At 40.7% G+C, this 21,658-nt stretch overlaps 1 protein-coding gene across 1 annotated transcript; it reads left to right on the forward strand.

Annotated features, from left to right (window-relative positions):
• The first annotated feature begins 2,730 nt into the window (after positions 1-2,730).
• Positions 2,731-20,669, forward strand: dusp3a (dual specificity phosphatase 3a). Its single transcript, XM_079183106.1, has 3 exons — positions 2,731-3,181; positions 10,145-10,377; positions 13,431-20,669. The coding sequence occupies exons 1-3, from the start codon at positions 2,994-2,996 to the stop codon at positions 13,658-13,660; spliced, it is 651 nt and encodes a 216-aa protein (XP_079039232.1). The 5' UTR covers positions 2,731-2,993; the 3' UTR covers positions 13,661-20,669.
• Positions 20,670-21,658: the final 989 nt, after the last annotated feature.

The raw sequence follows: 21,658 nt of genomic DNA on the forward strand, positions 1-21,658 counted from the left end.
TAACGTAGGCCTAGTGAATAATGTGCTAATTGGAAGTAAAGCAGGGTCAAGTATGTATGAAGCTAGTTAGCCGGACATGCTAATAAGCATTAACAGCTAACAGATAAACACGTGCGCTTTTGTTGTTTCTTTGGTTTTTGAAAGGCTATAAAAAGAGTCGAATTTATTGCAGAAATCCGAAGCCTTTCAGACCTGTTTGCTGAACTACGATTGGTCTTTTGAACAGTTTTTCGATTGAAATATAAATACGGGAATTAAATAATGAACTTCCAACTGTTCCCCCCAAAATTAATGTAACACTTTACTTTGGCTCATTACTTGAGCTTAAAGCATCTTTTGTGCAGAAATGAGTCGGTGTCATGTTCCATGTCTACCATCAAACATCTTAAATGCACACACACACACACACACACACACACACAGGTGTGTGCGCTACAGGGAACTCAAATTTTTGTTCTACAAGATCTGTTGTTGCCATGACACTGCACTGCATCTCCTTGGATCACCATGGAAACACAAAAAACGATGACTGGCGTGGGGCAAATTCACGTGCTCATCTGACCCAGTCCAGGATCAATGAAGCAAACTGCCAAACAAAATATTTTCCATAAAATGTCATTTTTTATTTGTCTTTTTTGATCCACTTTAAATGACTTTAAAAGACTCGTGTAGACAGTTTTCCTACATTGTTTACATGCATCTCTGCAAACTGAGCTCTAATGTAGCGATCAAATGCATTCACTTGACAAAACGTTGACAAATATTCTCTTAAAAACTATAAGTTTGTGTGGAAATATACGCATGTAATAGAGGGATGAGATATGAAGTATAGAAACGAAAACCTTTAAATCAGCAAACATACATAATCAAGTATTTCGTTTACTGGATGAGATCAATATTTGCGGGTCACTGGCTGGACATGACTGAATGCACCTCAATTGTTTCGGGTCACTAACTTACTTTATGAACAGCTTCCACTCCCTAAGTGGGGATTTAAACCCCCAACTCAGTTGTGTGACTAGTTAAATACACCTCAGTGTGGTCATTATTCAGTTCTTACCTATTTTTCCCCTGTGTGCATTGTTATAACTATTGTTTGGTTAAGTAGACTCTCACTGGGCCTCCTAAAATGACAGTTTAAAATGTTTAATTGTGTGTTAGTTTGATAGAAATGTGTCTCCATCTTGTGGTCGTATTTATTACATTTAGCACTCTGTGGGTTGGTTGAGAGCCATGTTTTAGTAACAGTCAGCATCCTGTAATGTGTCTATAATTCTGTGTCACAGACATTTCAGCTGTTTTCAGATTTGCATTAATATGACAAGACGTGTGCATTAACAAGAGCTAAAAAAAATAGTATTTCCATCACAGAGTGCAGTAACATCAACCACCATGAGACCGAATAAATGAAAGACTAAAGGCTGGTGCTGACATCTAGAGGTTGGAAGAGTTAATGCATCTGTTAGCGTGTGAAATGTGTTCATCAAGAGGAGAAAGAACGAGAGAACCATTTACTACAGCATAAAACAAACAATAAAGGATATTGCAGATGTACTCTTTTTCACCTTTTATCTTTTCTTTAGTGGAGTAGAACTATAAAGTAGCATACAATGGAAATACTTAAGTTATGTACAAGTACAGTACCTCAACATTGTTCTTGTACGTGCAGTAAATATTCGCAGTTACATTACATGGTTCGATATCATGTAGTACTGAAAGCCAGTACAAGACAACAAATAGAGGTCTATTCACATACTCCACTGCACTACACTATACATGTCTTTGTATAAACTTGTGTTAAGAATGAAGCAGAGAAGCAGGAGGATCTGACCTGCATAAATTACCTAAAACAATTAAATAAATCAGCTGATACATACATTTAAATTTGTTTAAATAGTGTTTAAAGTGCAACATTTGTTCCAGCAAAACATTGTGTGACCACTTGTTGTTGATAGAAATACATATTTATAAAACCTAATCGTATCTTCACACATAATCCACTGATGTGTAAAGCAGGGACTCGTGGGTAGGCCTTCTCGTGATGGGCTATATAATGTGTTATGAAACCCAGACAAAACGCGCGGTGGGGGCCACATTTTAGAATGTTACGAGCAGCACGTGAAGGCAGCATGCGATCCTCTCTTGTCGCTACTGTCCTCCTATAGTCCGGCTCTCGTCCCCTGAGTGTCTGACTGCCGGTGGGGTGTGTCTGCTGGAGATAGTGGTGGAGAGAGACGGCTGGTCAAGAGAGCAGCAAACAGACAGAATAAACCCGGAAGTTGCACGAGTTCAGCTTCAGAATAAAAGCACTGCAATGTCTTTTCTTTTTTTCTTTTTTTTATATGTGGACTCCCGAGCATTACATAAATCTGAATGAGCTTTAATCTGCAGCTCTAACAGTGTCTACTCTTCTGGTTTCAGGCTTTCCATCACATGTTGAACCTGGATTTGCTTTAATTTATAGCTACAAACGTACAATATTTAGAGCGATGTAGCGGATACAGTAGCCAATTAAGTTGCATAAAATGGAAATTGAGCCGAGGCCTACTTGAGTAACTGTAGGCTACTTATTTCACCACTTATTGTTTTTCAAATGGTTTGCAACGTTATTTAGTCTCACACTTTTACTAACGTATTCATTCTCTCTGTAGAGCATTTTGATCCAAATGTGTTGATATAACTGATCTGTCGATTTTTACTTTGAAATGTTTGACCGGAAGTACACGTTGAAACCCCCTCGTACTTGATGTCGATGGTGGAGAAGCAGTAAAAAAAACGAAAAAAAAAAAAAAACGCTCCCGCCTCACCACCAGACACCTTGTAAGGCAGCCCAGACAAGAAGACAGCGCGCGCACGACCTCACGTGCAAAGGTAAAACAAAAAAATGCAGCTGAACAACCGGACGGGGCTCACGAGTCTGGAGCTGGTTGTTATCTAACATTAGTTCAGGGAAGAAAATAAGAAGAAAAAGAAGAAGAAGAAGAAGAAGAGTCATGAAGAAACACCTGAGTCCTACAAAACAGCAGCAGCAGCAGCAGCAGCAGCAAACGCCGTTAACGGCTGTTTGTACCGAGGTTACCGTCCAACAACTCAACGAGCTCCTGTCTAACGGCAGCGGCTTCTACAGCCTGCCGACGCAACACTTCAACGAGGTCTTCCCCCGAATATACATCGGTAACGCGTGAGTCATTCACCCTTTCACCGTGACTTATTAGCGCGGACAGGTAAGGCAGGTTTTTAAAGATGCTCGCGCCCCATCCAACCGACACACCAGACTCGACAATGACAACAGTGTCGCATGCCCGGTTGAAAGCACGCACACATTAGGGCGGACTTGTTATTTTATATTTATTTGTTTGGTGTCTCCACTATCATCATCATCATCATGGAGGGAAGCGACCGCCTGTTGTTGTCAACACATTGTGTTGTTGTCCTCTAAATATCAGCAGCGGCAGACAGGTACATTGTGTAACAATGTAACAATGTAACGTACAATAATGGTCTGATGGTCGTTTTTTGGAGGCACAATCATGTTTCCCTCAATGAATCCATCATTAGTGGGCTCTGCCTGTAATCACGTCTCCATCGAGCCGCTCCCCATCCCCTCCAGCTGGGCTGCAACAACAATCACCACATCAACAAATATATAAGCGGGTTTCTTTTATTTTAATTCATAAACTGCTCAAGAAAAAAAAAGACAAAACAACAGGCGGTCTCGTGTGTTCCTGCAGAACAAAGAGGGAGCACGTGAATGTTGCAGTCGTGAGTGAAGTGTCAGACACCTTTATGACATAAATAACATCGTAAATCAAGTTTTTAGAGAAAGAAAACAATAACTTGTGTCTAGATAATAAACCTGATGTAACCTGACTATAATATCTTACTGCAAGCATAAGATATTCTGCTTTATTATAGAGACATATTGTTGATTAATCAATTTGTCTATTAACAGAAAACTACTCTGCAGTTTTTAAAATCATTTTTAGTTATTGTTAAAATGTCATAATACATTCTTTAACTTCTCGGTTGGGAGAATTTTCTGCTTATTTTCTCGTCTTATGTGATAATAAAACTGCATGTTTTGGGGGTTTTGACTCATGGCCGGACAAAACAAACAATACATAGATATATCAGCCTCTGCTCTTGTGACGTTTTTGTGGACCAAACAACTAATCAAGAAAATAATCTGCACGTCAATCGATACTTTAAAGTAATTTGTAGTTTTTTGTATAATCAATGAATTGTTGCTACTTCCTTAAATTCAAGCTTAGTTATCTCTGTCACGTTGTATTGATATTTGGTCTGCAAACATTAGGAAATGAATGGCGAGAAAATGGCATAATTAAATGTCTTGTTTTGTCCGATTTCTGCTTAGCGACTAATCGATTAATCAACTAATTGTTGCAGCTCTGCATCTGATAGTGATGTACAATCTGGTGATTCATTTTACATAGACACATAACATAGACAAACATTTTTGATAAGAATATCTTAAATTTGGAAGATTTTCGGCGGCAACTAACAATTTTCATTATTGTTGATTTATTTTTGATACGTCAATAAATCTTTATCATCATTAAAATGTCAGAAAATAGTGAAAAATAATAATTGAATGTCCTAAAGCCCAAAGTGATGCCCTTTAAACATCCCAAAACCCAACAATATTCAGTTTACTAACACATAAGACAAAAAAAAAAATTAAAATAGTGTCTAATGTCGTTATTAGACATCTAAATAGCTGCTGTGTAATTTAATTCCAGCACCGTCACCTGTATCAAGCAGTGAAAGAAGCTGAGCACACAAACTCATACATACAAACCAATGCAAATACTGTATATGTATATTAAACATGGCAGAGGGCGGACTATAAATCTACAGTTGTTGGTTGACTGCATGCTATCGGCTTTGTAATGAAAATGCCGACTCTTTAGGAATTTACAGCTCGGTGTTCCAGTAAAAACAGTTTCTGGTACTTCATGTGAGGTGTATTATGTGCAAGTATAAATACACAACATTCCTTTGGATCTTACGGTCAGTACACTTAGTAAGTAAAAGCAGATATTCAGATCACGTCAGGTAAAAGAAAGCATACCCTGCTTTATGGTCTGTATGACTCTAAATGGACCATCATGTACTAAATGAACATCACGCTGTATTGAAGAAGACTTGAAACTAGAGATTGAGACCATAAACTCATGTTTACAATGTTTACTGAGGTAATAAATCAAGAGAGAAGTAGAGTCATTTTCTCATAGACTTCTATACAACCAGAGGAGTCGCCCCCTGGTGGTCAGTAGAGATAATGCAGGTTAAAGACACTTGGTACTGATACTAATATTGATATTTAAAATATAAAGAAATCAGACTACTTCTGCAACTGGATTATTTTATTACATGAAGAAATATGTTTCGATATGCAACTGAGGCACTATCTAATGCAACATTTTATTGAATTCAGCAGAAATCTACAGACACAAATAGACAAAGTAGTAAAATAAAAATCCAGATGCGCGTTTTGGATGTTTTCCCTCCACTCCACTAGTTAAAAAGAAGATATGCAATGGAAGCAAAGTAGCCCAAAATCTCAAAATCGTCCTGTGCATGAATAACGAAGGTACTGAACAAAAAGTAACTTGTGGTATTTGTACCATAACTCAGGTATGTTATTGGCACCAGTATTAAACATTCATGCAATTGGTCGTGACGTAGCACTTTTACGTAACAAAAATCCCGAGTATCAGAAATCATTCCAGGTTTCAAGTGTCAAATTTGTCGGAAAAGCCATTTAAGAAAAATAAGTTACAGGAAACATAATTTTCAAATACAATTTGCTGTTCTGTAATGTAATAAAAGCTTTTACGGAGCAGCTTTCAATCTCTCTTTTATGGATTCACGGTAGACAACGGATTCAGGGATGCCCCCGAGAAAAGTAGTGTCTCAGTGTGCAGGCCCATCATTTGGCTCCCGTCACTGCCAAGAGAGGAATACAAGCACATTACTGTACCTCGGCACTACAACAAAATCAATCTGAATATGCCAATCTGTCCCGAGCCAAGTCTCCAAACAAAGTGCTGGCAGTCGTGTGCTGAGCTGAAGCTGATCTGAGCTTTATGGTTCCTTTTGAAGAAGAGATTTTGATTTCTGATGAAGAAATTTCGTTCTTTTGTAATAATTTGTCTTTACTTTCTCTTGTACAGTATGGTGGAGGTAATTAGTAACGTATTTTATCATTAAAGTACATCACAGGCAGTCCAAACAAGTCGAAAAGGGCAGCGTAATGTAATGTGATATTACAAATAGCTCATGCAGGGCGAGGTGGTATTGATTGTTGATGAAAGCCTAAACCTTGTCGACTATTTCCACCACTGGGACTCACGAAGCCTTTCTGCTGATGTATCCTGTATATTAGTTCTGTTACAATTTAATAAGTGTAGCTGGCCAACATCAAAACAAACGCACCAATTAACACATTTATATATAATGTGTATACGCGTACAGTATGTGGCTTATTCAATCACAGTTGACGGAAAAAAATAGCTTTGTCCTTGAAAATATTCATTAAATTCTCCTACCATGGGATCCCCATAGGGACTTGGGCCCATGACCTATTTTAGGCTACAATCTATACTTTAAAGCAACAACCTAAGGACACAATTTAGTGTAGGATTGTTCCCCTGGCACTCATGGATATACATTATCGTTCCGTTTATAAAAGATCATCAGAATTTAATCTCATGTCATATTGTTTACTGACATTTCACCTGCTGGACACGAAATTCAGCAAAACACCGGAAGTAAATAAGTCATCATTACTTCGGTGGTGTCGCCTTTATATGCGCACGTTTGAATGCAAGTTTTTCTAAGAAGTGTAACGTTTTCTACTTTTACTGTCTATGTAACGTAACTTCTGACAATGATGTCTAGGAGTTCAGAAAGAACCTAAACAGCTCACAGCTGCCAAACGTTAGCCTAACATGAAACAAGTAACGTTAGCTAAGTTGAAACTGCTTATCTAATGCTAGCTAATAATATTAGTTTGTTTAAGACCGTGTCTAGGAGCTGTGGTGGTCCCACAGAGTAAATTATCTTTAATGTTTATGTAACATTACTTTTGACAGTGCTGTCTAGGTTTTCGGGAAGAATCTGAGCATTTCTCAGCTGCCTAACATTAGCTTAACAAGTACCTGTTGTTTCAAAGCAGGGCTGTTTTAGGTCTGAATATACTAAATCTCAATCAGTGTCATACTGAAACCTTTCAGTTGTCCTGTATGGAAGCATCTTTATTTGTTAGGATTTTGTATTGCAATCTAAAATTACATGTCTGGATTTTATCCATATCACCCACTGTATATATTCCCCTTAAAGAGAATAGGAACTAAGCAATGCATTATCCCGAAGAGATGGATAGAAAACAGAAATCTGGGGAAACAATAAAACTCCTATAATACAATTTAAAGTTCTAAAAATGCTGATCTGTGAGCATGTTTCCTGAACTAGTCAGTAAAATGTTCCCAAACCCCTTAAATGGATTAAGAGTGTATTTTCCAGAACTCAAACCCCTTACACTGTTTTCAGATCTGTCGTAGTCAGCACAATGAAACCACCGTGAGCAGCTCAGGGACACACTTAAGGTGTGGTTTGTTTGCTTTGAGGAACACTTTGGCTCTTTGTGAAGCCGGTCTTTAATAATGGATGTTGTGGGACTGCAGATCCCAGGGTGGAGGAGGCTGGGACAGGGCAGGTAAATAGGAAACGAAGCCACTGGCTGTGAACTCGCTTGAACCAGAGTGTGCCTCTGCATTGAACGAGTACAGTAAGTATGAACAGTGCTGCTTCAGTCACTTCTCCTTCCACTCTTACAGATGCACGTGTTGCATCGTAAGTGCTCGTGCTGTAAACGTAAGCGTTTATTCAACGTGTACGCACAAAGGTCTAAACGTAAACCGACATATTCTGAATAAAAGAGTGGAATAATATGAATTAAGAGTCTCTGCCCTGCAGATGACATACAGACAGATGGGCTGCTTCATCCCTCCTCCGATAACCGTAAAGCAAAATGGTGGCAGAGAGGATTTTTTTTTTTTTCATTAGTTCTTGCGGAGGAGGCTTTGAAGCCACCGCCTCTAGGGAGCTGTCCAGGGTCACCTAGCCTCGCCCCACCAGCCTTATATTGACTGTAAGTAGTCACAGCAATAAAAAGCACACAGCGCTGTCAGGGTGAGCATGTTACAAGAAGATGCATCGTTCTTTGGATAAAAGAAAAGCAAGTAGACACTTTTAGCTTTTAGAGTTGTTCCAATGCCTCTGATACACCCTATAATGCTGGATCGGAAAAATAAGTCTGATTGTATAGAAGTCTATGAGAAAATGACTGCTTAGCTCTTGATTTATTCCCTCAGTAAACATTGTAAACATGAGTTTATGGTCTCAATCGCTAGTTTCAAGTCTTCTTCAATACAGCATGATGTTCATTTAGTAAATGATGGTCCATTTAGAGTCAAACAGACCAGATCACTGTGACTACGTCCATTTCTTATTTACAGTCGATAGGTTAAACGCTCGTTTGTCGAATGGCAAATGTTAAAATCAGCAGGAGGAGAGCTAGTTTACGTTAGCTGTTAGCAGCACAGTCCTGCTTGGCTAAATAACGGAACCAACAGCTAACGTTAACGGATGTTGCATTGTGTTGTATTACGATGGATTCAAGCTAAATAGTTGCTTGAAATAGATGTTTTCACATCAGTATAAGGAAAGATAATAGAGAGGAAATAACGTGTTACACTTTTTTGTTTCAACCTACTGCTATTGGATTGGCTGATACACAAGTTCAGAAATCTTTCAGAAAGGACATTTTTTTATAAAAACCTTTTTTGCTTGTATCAAAACTTGAACAGGTTTTCGTGCATCTTTTATGCAATAACTCATAAGAAGACACTAACGTTAACAGCACGTACCGTAAACTCCCGTTTCTTCTGTTTCTCTGTTAGCTGTAGAGCAACAGTATGGCGGAGCTTTATTTGCTGTTTAAACGTAAATTCAGCACAGCTAATTAGTGCCACTAAATGTTCCATAAACCTCTAATACAACATATACAAAAGAGGCATTTTATTCAGAATCAATGGGCAGTGCCTCCCGGCCAGGTTGCATCGTAGCAGTGGACACGGGCATCGAGCCAGGCGGGCTGGAGCAGCCAAAAACCCTGAATTGCTTTGTTATGGTTTGTTTGCTCCATATAGGCCTAATATGCAGTATTGTTCCTTACAAACAAAGTACAGCAGAGCAGGAGGGGAGCAGATTTATTGTTTCCTGGACGTTTAGTGAAGCTCTTTAACCATTTCTGTCTATATATTTCTTCCTCTCCTTTGTAATCAGTCTCTTTCACTTTCTTTCTCCTGTGTGGCCATTGTTCAGTGTGTGCATCCATTCTAGTAATTGTAGCTTTTTCAACATCTCTATATCTTCTGGGTTTTGGACATTTGTTTGTCAAACATTTACATTTCTTCACAGGACTGTGGACATCAATCTCGCCCTCACTCTCCTCTCCTGCATTTACATTTGCAAGAAAACCAACACATGTATCCCTTTTTATAGAGCTTTTTCAAGGGGACTTTTACCACATTTTCTAGATTAAATTCTGAACTAAATCAATTACAAATGAACCATAGTTGCACTCCTACATTTTGGATAACACACAGACACTTTCGAGTTCTGTTTTAAAGCAGCAACATGCAGAGATTTTACGGCTCCCAGTAGCAGATATACAGTATTTGGCTGTATATCAAGCTGTGATGCTGCCAGCACTGTGTTCACTAAAACGCATGCAGAGTGGTCGTGAAGGATGCAGCCCACATTGTCAAAACATCACTTTGACATCAATTGTGCTGACACGCTCCTTTGCTGTATCTGTCGGGTGTTATTATTAGTTGTGTTATTTGTCTTAGATGTCTTGTTCTGCTGCCGTACACTCATCATTTTGTGTTGTGAGATAACACAAAAAAAAGTTTGAAATCACCATCAAGAGGCACCCAATAAGATTTTACCGGTACTTTGTGTCAGTGCAGCAGGCTTGTCACAGACATCAGCAACCTGCTAAAAGTGATTAAATTAATGCATGCTTTTTTCCACTCTGATCCCGAATTCCCAGGTTCGTAGCCCAGAATGCAATGCGTCTGCAGAAATTGGGAGTGACGCACGTCCTCAACGTGGCGGAGGGCACCTCCTTCATGCACGTCAACACCAGTGTGGAGTTCTACGCCGGCACGGGCATCACGTACCACGGCATCCAGGCCAACGACACGGAGAAGTTTGTCCTCAGTGCCTTCTTTGAGGAGGGGGCTGATTTTATCGACAAGGCGCTGGCACACAACAACGGCAAAGGCGAGTGCGATATGTGGAGATTTGCGCTCTTATTTTGTTTTGCCCTTTTCTGTTTAGGGGAGCCTGATTCGTCAGTTCATTGGGTTAATGAGCTAAATGCTAAAAATGGATACAATCAATATTTTTATATTGAAAATGGATTACCACTAGTGTGCCACTCTACTACTCAAACGTGACACACGATCTATCGCCTATTTTTAGTTTTCCTGTTGCTATATGCACTAATTAAATTGGAAGCAGCTGCTAAAAGTTAGCGACTAGTGGGTGAATATAGCGGAGCATTTAAAGTTAGCGGCTCAAGAGACAGATATTCTTTTGAAGAGTTAGCGGAGACGAAAAACAAAGCTAACAGGGGAGTGAAATTATTAAAAAAGAAATGTTCTAATGAAGCAGAATGTTTTGTGAATCTTCACTCTGACAGTATCACTGGTTAACTCCACTGTTGGAAAGTAAACTAATGATGGTGCGGCAGTAATAATATCAGTGTCAGTGCTGCCAAAATGAGCATGAAAATAACGGGTTATTTAAAATCACTTATCAGTACGTGCAAAATGTCTCCCACTTGAAAGTAATTTGTCTCCACAAGTTGAGACATAAAAAAAAAGCTCCTCTTGCTGCTTTTCTAACAAAAGGATACAAAATTCAAGGCGTCTTTTAATGCTTCACCCTAAATACGATCGTGAAGTGAACACAGGAGGAGATAATCATGACGCCCGAAGCGTCCGAGGCTAAATCTGACACACTCCTGAGCCCTGCTCCACATTCCTTTATCAGATCATGTCGAAAATGCTCCGTGCGTAACACACCTGTGGCACCAAATACACGTCATAGTGTTTAGACAACAGCTCTGTTAAACAGGAGATATAACACTGGGGAACAGAATACAACAATGAAACGATGTTGGTGTTAAACTAGCCATCAGAGGTCAGGTGTACTGTGTTTTACACATGTCACATGTGTTGTGTAGCATATTGGAAAACACTATACGTGGAATCAATCAATCCCAGGAGGCCTCCACCCTCCCCCCCACCCAAAACAAATAAAACGATCTTTCCCCAGCTCTCCCAAAGCTGCAGCAAAATGTACTTAATTTGTCACCGCGCGTGAGGGATGTGTTTAATTGTTGTGCTGAACCCTGTGTTTTATTGTCAGCGTTGGCACAGAAAAGCATCTTAATCCAGAGGCACTTTGGGGGAAAAGTGCACCAACCAACGCCGCTGTGGTAAATCAGGAGTGAAGAGCGACTGTAACAAGAACTGTGATGGAGGAGGAGGAGGATAATGCTGCGCCTCGTATTGCTGTAGTTTGACCTTCAGTGCTATTGGGCAACATTATCTTTGACATTCTTCTTCTCCCCCCCCAAACCCCCCCCCCCCCCCCCCCCCCCCCATCCTCACAGCAAGCTCTGAAAAAGTCAAAGGTCCTTTGAAAGGATTTTAATGAGGAGCTGCATCGATGTTGCTGCGTGTCGGCCATAATGAAGACATGTTACAGTCTGTGTGTCGAGTGTTTACAAGCTCACACTTTATAAATCCACCATGGAGGCGTGTGAGGAAAAGGTTTTCTTCCAATTTCTTTAATGAATAAACGTCACAAAAATGCTAAATACTTGCGAATATTTTGCATCAAAACTGTTCATACCAGCAGCTATGCAAATTTGTTACAGTTGCATCACTTTTTCAATAAAAGGTTTGAATAGTTTTGCGCAGACAAGAGGACGAACCACCAGAATCCTATTTTAGTGAATTTGAGTTCCCTCTGGTTAACAGTTTCGCAGTGTGTATGTCTCGGGCTTTTATTGTGAAAGGTAAGACCAGAAGAAGTAGATCGCGGCCTTTGTCAACGTTAAAAGGAGTAATAAAGTTTGCTGTCTTGGTTTCAGACTCGCCTGTGATTATGTGCAATACTCTTTGAATATGTCCGTCCAACACTGCGTGATTGGTTGATGCGTTTATTCACGGTGCAGTAGCTCCGAAAAACAGCTTAAATCGAAGTTTGCATGCAAAATACTTCCGCACACTGCTTCTCTGATGCTTCCATGTCGTGATTTTCCAATCAGCATGCTAATTAATTTGTTTAGCTTTATTTGTTAGCTAACTTTTAGGTCATTAGATCACGTACAAAGGTGAAGCTGATAGTGATTTTGAAAGACTGTCTGTTGTGCTTCTAGACTTTCTTTTTTGAATTGGTAGAGATGATTACACTTTGAACATCACAGTTTTCTTCTTGTTTCACATAAGGAGTGACAGCCCTGTTAGTGAGTGAGCGATGGAGCGAGAAAACGAGTGGAGTCGTGAGCCAGAGAGGATACAGTAGAATCAACTCTGATCCGTGGCAGGCCGGGTGATTAGGTATTGAAGAGGTCGTTTCATTGGCAGAGGACTTCTTCTTCTTCTGGGCGGAGTACAGAGGAGGAGATTATACTCCAGAGGAGAGGTGTTGGGTTTCAAACGAAGTGCAGAGTCCGCAGATCTGACCGGAGCCCGGCCGTTCAGCTGCTCTGTGAGGCTCGCCAAGTGCGATTCCTCGTGGGGTTTTTGGGGCTCGTCAGTAATGAAAGTCAGACAGAGATGCGTCTTAGACGGCAAACACAAACAAGGCGTCCTTCACGCACAACAGATGAGCACACAGGCGTTAAAATACCAACGCAGTACAGAGAACATGTATTCTGTGCACACGCTCACAGACTCTTTAGGGGTCAGGTCTTGTATTTGCATCTCCTGGCACGGAAGATGCTTCGCTAGGCAACTTTGACGGCAGCATATGTTTTCTTAACCACACTTACTTCTTTTTTGTTAATTTGTTTCTGCTTTCTTTCCTAATTTTTCTTCCTCTGAGACTTGAGAGTAAAAACCCTCCATGAAGCACAAATCCTCTGGTGTTTTTTCTCCTTGAAACTTGTCTGTATTGTTCTTTAAAGACACGGTGAAATCAAACAAGCATTAACCGAGCAGAGCAGAGCAGAGCAGAGAGGGGAAGCTCGCCATATCCTTTCAGACCACATGTCCGGTAGCACGAATCTTATCGTTCTCTTCTCTGGTTGCATCCTCCAGGGAAAGTGTACGTACACTGCAGAGAAGGCTACAGCCGCTCCCCCACCATGGTCGTCGCTTACCTCATGCTGCGCCACAAAATGGATGCCCGTCTGGCGGTGGCCACCGTGAGGCAGAAGAGAGAAATCGGCCCCAACGACGGCTTCCTTCGCCAACTGTGCCAACTCAACGAGAAGCTGGCGAAGGAGGGCAAGCTGAACGGGGAGGTGGGCAAACTAAAGACCAAATGAGAGCGAGCCTCGTCTCGGGCTTTTCAGCTGCTCTCGGAGACTGACCCCCACCCTGACCAAACCAGCACCCATGTGACACAAACATACATGCATTTATCTGTGTAGGTAATTATTCCGTCATGCACACACACACACACACACACACATGCCGTTTTGCATCTTCAGTTCCCGTCTGAGGACCTCAGTCAGTCCCCCTCCTGCTCCTGTGAAGAGTGCGATCTTAAATACTTTCTTCTCTAGACGCCACACTACACAGATGTGCAGACGAACCTTAAAGCATTCCTTCAATTCCCCCCAGATGGTGAGAACTTCGCCCTGATTTTTAAAGATTTCCTTAAATAGCAAGATTATAGCACAATCATTCCATAGTTTTCCACTGCCGGGAATGTCAGCGAGTACTCTATAGATTCCAAATGAAAATTTTTTTAGGTGGATGGCCAAACATGATGCAGCAAAACAAGCCAGTATGTGAATGGATGGAGGAAAATCCCAAACATTCCATGAAAACTGAAAGAAAAAGCCCCTCAAGAGTTTTGTTTTCCCTCTCAATCCTTAAAAAAAATAAATCCCTCCTATCTTTTAGGGCCAGATATTTAATGCACAAACGATTCACACTCCAATGCACACACTCTGTGGAGCATTTCTGTCGGCACCCTCCACCGTATACGGCCTCTAGTTTGACAGCGGTATAGCATCACATCCCTCGGCTGGCAGCAGCGACAGCAAAGGTCGAGCTAATTAAAAAATAACGAGCCGCTGCGTGGGGTTGTTGACGTAGCCGCCATGTTATGTGACGTTATTTGAGTTTGTCATTGAGCTCAGTCAGCTTACACACAAGACAGATCACATTTAGGCTGAATATCCTCTTGAAAAGAAGCTTCAAATGAGCTAATTTACAGTATTTCATCTCTAAAGTGGCTTATTGACAAACTCGATTTTCTCCTACATTAGAAATAATAAGAGGGGAGTTATTGTAATTTTCTGTAAAGCAGGACTGCATGACAAATTGATATTTTACACAACAACTTCTGTTATCTGGATGCAAAGAAGAGGTTTACTCCTGATGAATACACTCACACAATCTGCTGGTTTAGTTTGTGTTTAGTATTAAACTAACAGATCAAATATATCTTATTTTAATCAGCCCAGCTGTCTACACAGGCCACGCTGTACTCAAGTCTATTTTTTACATTTATAGTTTTATACGTGTACCTACAGTGATTGTGTTTCAGGCTCTGAATGCTGCCAAATCGCAGATGACCTACAATCATTACTGTACTTGAACGCATCCTGTGTAGACGGTCTTTGTTGCCTTTTTAACTTAAAGGACGTCCACGCTAAGCCAGCTGATTCTAAAAATGCTGTTTAGGGACGTTTTGAGAGGATCTCCGCTCACACTAAAAGACCTAAACAACAGGAACACTGCTGAAGCTCTTTTTCCTCTATTTCGGTTGACAAAACTAGTTTTAGTTGTCAGAAAGTAAATGAGCATGAAGTTGAGATTTGATCGTGACTCATAAATGCTACCCATCGAGGTGAACAGTATTTCCTGCGCTGCTGCACTGAGATGTCCGACAAAATGAAAAAAACTCACCAACTCGCTGGTCAGACTCAAGCTAATATTTTCGAGTCAGAAAAACTTGAAATTAGTGGGAACAAAACCCTAAAATATGAAGAAAATATTCACATTTAGCCGGCTTAGTGTGGACGTACAACCCGGTCGCCAGAAGCGATGTCAACATTGTACGTTGCTGAAACAACGGATACTTTGAATGTCGAGGTTTTGAACCAAAAGTCTTATCAGCCTCGTATCTTGCTCACAACACTCGACAACAAGACGATTGGATAGTTTGAGGCAACAAAACTACTTGGTTAAGGTTAGATTTGGTATAAAACAATAAGGTGATAACGTAACAACGTAACTTAACGATGTAGTCTACCAAATTAACTTAAAGTAACTGATCATGGTAATTTCACAATGTTACGCAAAACAACATAACGTAACAAGCGTAAATTAATAACAACCACCCTTAGCGGGCTTTCTCACGTTACGTTACGAACATAAACAAACGTAACAATTTTACACAACAAGCGTAAAGTCGATGCTTACTTTTGGTTTCGACACGGACAGCGGGTTCCTCGGTGAAAGTCCTGTGTTTGTTTATCGTCCACCACCACTCCCAACCGCCCTCGGTGGACGTTGTCGCTTGTTGTACCTGTTACCATAGCTCGTAACTTTTAACTTCGCTCGCTGTACTACACGAAATTTAAACGTATCCGTGGTCTTTCAGAAACGTACAATGCCAGCTTTTTTTTTCCGTGGCGACGTGGCTATATATTGGTTAACACTTAAAATATTCATAAACACACCCACATTACCAACGCCACACCAAAAATGTCAAGTAGCTTTGAGGTGTTAAAAGCTGATTTCACCCGTTTACCGCCTTCAAACTAGAGGCCTTTAGTTTTTAACTGTCAGACGCGTCACCAGGGGAGGAAGTCACGCCGCTCTTTCAACAGAAAGGTTCCAGTCATCACGCCAGAGAGTTGTCCACTGCCAATTCCCTGACTCAGCCATTCGGTCAGTATCCAATACCACTGTTTCATCAACACAGTCTGTCAGAGGTCCATACACAAACATGTCTCACTCCTCAGCGTGTGTGTCTATTATGCCTGACTTTACGCACACACAGGGTCAAGTCACAGTTTTTGTTTGTATGTACTTTGCATTGCAATATATGTCAATACCCCCCATCAGATATATAGAATGTACTCGCATCTAAATATCAGACTGTAGTTGTTACATATAGGCAACGGTAGTTTGACAACACATCTTTAAAAGGTATTTATTACTTGGCATAATACTGTAAACTAAACCTAGTGCCAGAAAGGACGGCAATGGAGTGTTTTTAAAAAAATCCTGCAACAGGTCACTCCTCGGGAGTTTTAAGACACGGATTCCCATCAGAGTGCAGCGGTTTGAGACAGAAAGTCGGAGCTGTTTGAGCTGGAAGACCGTCAGCATCCGTCAGAAAAGCTTGTCTGTGGTTCAGCCACTCTGCCCTTACGCTTCACATTCGATATTTCTCGTGAACAAACAGCCTTGTTAGCATGAATCCAGAGAGGAGAGTGGAAACTAGGTGGTCTCACCTCATTAATGGCACTATTTATTCCTCCTTTGATATATCTGTATACATATGAATATATACATGTATACTGTATATACATATTTAAGTGTTGACATATATGAATGTATGAGCAATGTGTCTATAACGTGTAGGTATCGTCAGTATGTCTTAAGTCCTTGTATATCATGTTATATTTGTATATGACATCGTGGAATAGCTCCTCCATTCTTTCTGTTCCACGGTCGATTACATGTACATTCATATTCAAATATAATGTACATGTAAAATGTTGTGATGTTTATCACAATTGTGCAAAACTTGCTTTATGACAGCAGGGTTCCTCCTAGCTGGGATACTGAGGCATGCGATCATCGTGTTTACTAGTGTTTTTTGTACAGTTTTTGAGTTTTCATGGTAAATTAATTCATAACAGACAGCAAGATGCAGGTGGCAGCATAAGATGGATACGGTGGATTGTCCTGCGTATGGCCGCACACGTCATCACATCCGAGGACACGCTCGTCCCGTCGCCCGTTCATTTGGTGCTGCAAAACTTTTACTTTCTTCCTCGACGGAAGTTTATTCTGTGAGGATCAATATCTGGGTTTCTTTGCATGAGAACGAATTGATTCTCCAGCTCCACTTTTTCATTTCAATGCAATGTTTTATGCTGCAAAACATCACAAATATTCACCTTTAGCTGCAGGCTGCGGTCTCTCCACTAGGGGGAGCTGTTCAGTGTAAGACCGGTCTGTGGCGTTCGGCCAGTCTTCATTTTGCTTTTAGATTTCACAAAAATAAAGACTTATACTAAGCCTGACGACCAGTTTTGGTCGGGACACTTTTGGCTCGGGGAAATTAAGATGTTTATCACTATTTTTAGAGGTTTCGTAGACCTAACAGGTAATCGATTAGTCAAGAAAATAGACGACAGATCAGTCGATAATTCCAATAATTGCTTCTCTTGTCTAGACTATAATTTCAGTTTTGAATATCTCGAAATAAATCTAATGTGTATACGACCATGGTGAAGATTCGGAGGGCCAGTGAGAAAAAGTACTGCTGACTGAAATATAAACAAATACATAAAATCCAATCTTAAAACATGCATTGAAATGTCAAATGTTGCTGCGACCTCTGATTCATTATTGGCCCGGAGGAAAAGTTAGAGAAGTGACTTATCAGCTGAGTGAGAACACGAGTGCAGTTGTGATGTCTCTCATGGGGGGGGGGGGATCAAAGGTTTGCTCCTGTCATTCGTTCATCTCATGCACTTGAAAATGTTCCAGTCCCGCAGAGCAACACGCTTGATTTCACTCATCTTGCAAGCGCCTTGTGTCCGGCAAGATGAATCAGGTGCAGCCGCTGGAACTCGAGACCATTTTCAAGTCTGATTTAGCGCATGTGTCTCACCGCCTCGTCCCACCGCCTCGTCATGAACCCCAAAACCACACACCAGTGACGTTATTACATAACAAAAGGCAGAGAGAACCACGTACCTCTGTGCCCTCAAACAAACACATTGAACACCGAGATTATCTTGTGCCAAGTGACCTACTGTGTTGTACAAAAAGCCATTCCCATGTTTATGATTGGCTTTTTTTTGAGGGGTCTCACTCATACAAATATTCACATCTGCTCTACAATACTGCCCTCCTTCTGAATTCACAAAAAAAGAGCGACAACAATAGCTCTACACAGTTCAGGATTTAGTTGAAATTTGAGAATTATTGGGGTGAAATTGGTCCAGGATGAGGGTACGTACTTTATAGCATCAACTGCCGACACCAACCTGCTTATCGATCAAATCATTGACAGTTGTATGGCTCCCAAGATGGAGTCTGATAATCACGAGCCAGACTAGCCATGGTAGATGTTTTCTGACACTATTTACACGACAACAATTTTACAACTCGTCCTCCTTTTTTGGGGGCGAACAAACAAAGAAAGCGTCTGTGATGGCTACACTTCTGGCTTCACACGCTTTTTTTTATTGCGCAGAACCTTTTACAGCCTTTAAACAACGATGATGTATGTGAGTGTGCACACGCAGTTTGGCAACGGAAGCAACGGCAGAGTGCAATATTATGCAAGGGTGTTAATCACCGAAGACGGTGAACGCAACCTAAATAAATTGACTTTCCAGATCCGTGTGCTGTTAGTGAGGGAGTAGAATACATCAGCAAGTGGCCCAGTATTTATTGTCCAGACACACACATGTATTCGGTGGACAAACCTAGTTTGTAATGTCACACCAGAGAGACATCATGAACATCTAAGCCACTAAGATGCTTTCATGTTATCTCTGATCACGCATGTCAAATACCATGACATAGACGAGGACGTTTGACTTTTTTTATTTTTAAAATGGCCGCTAAAAACAGTCCAGTGGTGTCATAGCTTGCAGCCGATGATTTAAAGCTACTTCCTTTGCCAACATGCACACGCATTTTTATGAAGTCAGCTGTAAAAAGGTCGATTGAGTAACAGATAAACACTGCCACCTGCTGTTCAACAGATCAATGTCTCTTTCTTTTAACTACTAATAATTTGACATAGTTACAATCCAACCACACGTTTTCCGTTTCTTTCCTTAATGTAAAACCCTGTAATGTCAAGATGTTTTTGTTTTTTAACAAGGTACCAGCATCGTTTTGTGGGTTATACTCCAGGTACAGTACTTTGCGTATTATCGAGAATGTCAAATGTGAAATGCCATTGATGTATATTGTTATATATATACTGAGTATGTAACACGCACTAAGGCAATTGTGAATTGCTGCATTTTACCGTCTTAACCGGCCTACTTATATATAGATAGGGCATTGTTTGATGTTGGGTCTAGTGAGTTGGAATTGCAGATGAAACTTTTCTCCTCGAAGTTTAATTTCTCTTTAGATTCGTCCTGTTACAAGGATAAGTTGATTTTAAGTTCTTTATTCTTTTCTCTGCTAATAAAGGCTTTTTATTTTTTTGTACAGTAGGAACTCATGAAAGTGACCTACTTCTATTGCGTCATTCTCCGTGTTGTTTTTGAATGAGTCACCTTTAAATGGTACCTGGACCACAGGGTAATTGTCGTTCTTTCACGGTGCTCGTTGAGTAGAGAGGGGGATCAAATCGTTCAGACGGAGCCAGGTAGTTTTAATCACGTAAATAAAAGTACATTAAATTGACTTTCGGTCAAATGTCCCGTCCCATGTGAATCTCAGCCATCTGTGCTGAAGTAGGCAAAAAAACCTGAGACGTTTTTTAAACCCTCTGTGACTGACGTCTTACATGGTGGAAACTCATCTGGCTGAACTTTTGTACCGTGATGCAATAAAACTCCATCCATCTGGTGCTCCTGAGAGCGATCGGACAAACACCGGAAATTACATGCAAATACCGTTTGGCCCAGGTGAAGTGCAGAGCTGCCATCTTCTTCTTTTGCTCGCATTGTGAAAAAAAAGAAACCCGGCTTGAAGCAGGAGTTTTAGCACAAATGAGCCCACTGCCCGACTCCTCCTGGAGTCATTTTACACAGTCGACGTCTTACCTTGTCTCATTTCTGTTGGTGTACAGGTGTCTCGGAGGACGTTGTTGTGATGTTGGATTGGCTGGTTGTTGGTTTTTTTTGGGTATATCCACTTATATATTTGTCACCGCCACCGACATCTCGACGAACACAGCACCCCACCCAAAGCCTTACAGTAAAGATCGAATTCTTTAGATTGTTTTTTCGGTTCGTGTATCTCACTTCACGCGGTAGGAAGGGACGGCTCCCTTACAGGACGAGACATTGTTGAAGTGCACTTGATTTTAAATTGCAATGTTAGTTTTCTTACCTTGGAGAAGTCTCTTCTTTCTTATGTTTAAGAAATAAATGGCTGAGGTGTTAACATCTGATCATGAGTGGCTTCTTATTTCGACAAGCACGATGTATTTGTTTGTTCTGCAAGAACAGATGTGGATTGATACCCAGTATATATACATATATATATATATTTTCATATCATGCTGCTTCAAATTTCACCTGAGACTTAAGTGTACCATTGCACTGGATATGATGAGATGGTAATATGTCGTTTCTCAATTCCTATGAATGTACTTGTTTGTATGCATTACATATGTCAAACAATGTTTAGTTTAGTTTATAGAACTTACTGCTAAAACTACACAAAAGCCACGGTTTGGTAAGGGACATAAAAACTCGTTGTTTGTTAGATTTTGTAAATATCAACCTTTTATATTTAGTTTATTTGTATCATTGTAGTTTATAAATAGACATATGGGTTATTTTTATGCAATTTTAAATCAAACATGATCAAACAATTAAATATGTAAAAATAGAATTCTGCTGCAAACTACTACTATTAAGTTGTTCTATAAATAAATTAAGTTTTCTCACTCAGGTAAATCTCCTGGTTTTCAGGATTAAGAATCAGACGAGGAGTCTTGACGAGGGAACGAGGAGCAGGTGTGGCTCAATCAGGGAACGAGGAGCAGGTGTGTCTCAATCAGGGAACGAGGAGCAGGTGTGGCTCAATCAGGGAACGAGGAGCAGGTGTGGCTCAATCGGGGAACGAGGAGCAGGTGTGGCTCAATCGGGGAACGAGGAGCAGGTGTGGCTCAATCAGGGAACAAGGAGCAGGTGTGGCTCAATCAGGGAACGAGGAGCAGGTGTGGCTCAATCAGGGAACGAGGAGCAGGTGTGGCTCAATCAGGGAACGAGGAGCAGGTGTGGCTCAATCAGGGAACGAGGAGCAGGTGTGAACTGGGTTTGAGGCTGAGCCTGGATTCACTAGGATTTAAAACAGTCAAATTACACAGCAAAATTAATTCATTACAGTAGAATCAGAGGATCCAAACCTATTTAATCCTTCTGAAG

Source organism: Pholis gunnellus (assembly GCF_910591455.1).
Source record: "Pholis gunnellus genome assembly, chromosome: 21".
Lineage (NCBI taxonomy): Eukaryota > Metazoa > Chordata > Actinopteri > Perciformes > Pholidae > Pholis > Pholis gunnellus.

Excerpts from the sequence above, each read along its gene's own strand:
- dusp3a (XM_079183106.1), top strand. The coding sequence starts at position 2,994 with ATGAAGAAACACCTGAGTCCTACAAAACAGCAGCAGCAGCAGCAGCAG. Across the intron at positions 3,182-10,144 it reads CGAATATACATCGGTAACGC|GTTCGTAGCCCAGAATGCAA; the intron begins GTGAGTCATTCA and ends CCGAATTCCCAG. Across the intron at positions 10,378-13,430 it reads GGCACACAACAACGGCAAAG|GGAAAGTGTACGTACACTGC; the intron begins GCGAGTGCGATA and ends TGCATCCTCCAG.